Here is a 2,500-nt window from a genome sequence, read left to right as displayed (position 1 = left end):
AGAAAGCTACTTCTTGACAGAACCCACAAGAGTATTACGTATTGAAAAGACTGTAGCTCATGGTAGAGGTGCACATCTAGATTGTTTAGATAACAATTTTGAATTGTATTAAGGTCGGGAGAGACTATTGTTGGAGTGTTGGATTTGTGCTGTTGTAAAACACGATCTTCAAACGTGAATACAGAATACTTCTTGGTCTAATAAGAGTCCAAGTGGGGTTTAGAGAGAGTTGGAGCTTGTGGGGCCAATTAATGTTATTACTTATTATAAAAATTACATCAGTGAAAAAGTCAGTGGAAAATATATCACCGCTGTACAGACGACTTTGTGTGTATATGGCAAAGTGATGGTGTTGGACATTTGGTGCCAATCACAATTGTAGTAATGCTTGTCGCGCACGTGTCTGTGGTCTGATGAAGGCAAGGCCATGCGACCCACGTGTCTGGGTAGTGAAGCATGTTTATGTCATGTCATGGTAATGTGCGATAATGATGGGCTGTGATAGTTGTGAGATTCTCCACTTGAGGCACTTCTAAACCTACACATGCTGTAACGTTAGGAATTCTGTTTCCAGAAATTCATCATTACTGTTGTACTGTGACAATCCAAGCGCAGAAAGCCACGTATCTAATTTCATGTTTTTCGGGAAATGCCACGTTAAATTTTGTTATAGAAACGATGTCTGTTTGTTTTAAGCTGTCTCTGGGGCCAAATCAAATGTGTTTGAAAAAGGGTGTGGTATAGTTACATGTACTTTCAATGGGGGTTATACAGCAAGTACCATAATAGTACATTAGTTTAACATGGAACTGAATCTCAAACCCCCCGCAAGCGCAGGTGCGTGATTCTAATGATATTGTATATTTCTCAGCCATTTTTCACAGATGGTAAAAGTGAGTTGATAAAAAAACTTGATTTCGAAAGCCCCACAAGCAAACTGCACGTTGCTTATCATGCCTACATACAATCTATGAGGAATTCTACTTGTATATGTAACTCCAAGCAACTGTGTGTGTCTTATCTTGTGCGTTATAATTTTCCAACGATGTCCTTACATATGTACATGTACATGTAGTGAGGAGATGAGAGAATTATCTTGTGCGTTATAATTTTCCAACGATGTCCTTACATATAAACGACGTTCACAAATGGCCAAATAATACCACATTCTAATTATTGATTAAAATGAGCTGTATTAGTCAGCATTTATTTATTTGTTTATTTTTATTTGCACATGCGTAAAAAATACAAAACAATACAGAAAGTAAACATAATAATCGGACGAAACAGAAAATAGAATAATTAACCTAAACAGAATGAATGTGCTGGAGGAGGAAGAAGCCTTTGGGCTCCAAAACAATTACTCTTGGACAACCTCATTGATAGAATACACATGAATGGTTAAGTTGATATGTTGTTTCAGATGATAAATGAATATTGTCGAGTGTAAATTGAGAACTTGGATTACTTCCATGATTAAGGTTTTGATCTGCTCATTAATTGCATTTTCTTCGTGAAACAGACAGCCATGGCGTACCGTGTGAATGTGGACCAATATACATGTATTTCTGACGTCACATATCTATATAGCCATATATGGTCATGCGATGTGCCAGAACCAATCAAGCTGTTGACCAGTTACCATGGTGACTGGACAGACTGTGCCATGACAGGAGATCATATGATTAGAATTAGATATTGCGGATGTCGTATGTGTATTTTTGGCTTTGTGTGTCAGCAAATAAAATCGGTATATTTGGAATTTCGAGTTTGTCATGTGAGTTCTGTTCTCCTCGGTGTCCGCGCAGTGATGTCAGAAGTTAAACAAACCAACCCTGTGTAAACAGCTGGTGTATTTTGTGCCGCGTGTTTAGAACCACAGAGTCCATCATGATCGATGTTGACACTTTGCCCCAGGGATCAAAGAACAGTCCATAGGTAGTATACTAGCGCTCCTAAGATGGCGGGTAGGTACGATCACCAGTAATACATTCTACGCTGCCAGTGTCACTTTAACAGTTTGACAGTAATGCGTAGATTGAAAATCATCTGGCAAAACGTACGCTGAGGTTGATTAAGCCTTATATTGCGCTAAGTGCATGGAAATGGCTTACTCTTGCGCACGGACTTGCATAAAGTTCCCGCCTTTTCGAAATCGGGGAGGAAATTTCCTTTCTTTTGGAAATCGGCGAGAAAAATTTACTTTCTTCCATCACACGAATTGTACACACGTTTGGCAACAGGATTATGTTTTCCCCATCACTGTTCACCTTGTTTCCTACGACAGGTCAGTGCTGAACAGTGAAGAGATTCAGAAACTAAGGTGTCTGCTGGAGGCAGACGAGGGACTACAGACGTACCACTACGGACGTGACGATGGGGAGGGGGGCCGCACCAAACTCGCCCTGTGGCACAAGCTTGGGAACGACATCACCGGCGTCGTGACCAGGGTAGAAAAAGTGGCGGGAACGATGGAGCAGGTATCAGACCCATTAGCAAG

At 40.5% G+C, this 2,500-nt stretch overlaps 1 protein-coding gene across 1 annotated transcript in view; it reads left to right on the top strand.

Moving 5' to 3' along the window:
- Positions 1 to 2,500, top strand: part of LOC109480682 (neuropeptide SIFamide receptor-like) — a 17,673-nt gene that overhangs the window by 8,578 nt on the left and 6,595 nt on the right. The window contains exon 5 of the mRNA XM_019782912.1: positions 2,288 to 2,480. Within this exon, the coding sequence (XP_019638471.1) occupies positions 2,288 to 2,480 (193 nt within the window). The remainder of the gene's footprint in view (positions 1 to 2,287; positions 2,481 to 2,500) is intronic.

Source organism: Branchiostoma belcheri, unplaced genomic scaffold, assembly GCF_001625305.1.
Source record: "Branchiostoma belcheri isolate BF01 breed outbred unplaced genomic scaffold, Haploidv18h27 scaffold52, whole genome shotgun sequence".
Lineage (NCBI taxonomy): Eukaryota > Metazoa > Chordata > Leptocardii > Amphioxiformes > Branchiostomatidae > Branchiostoma > Branchiostoma belcheri.
Note: the sequence above shows the minus strand (reverse complement) of the source record. Positions and strands in the feature narration are given on the sequence as shown.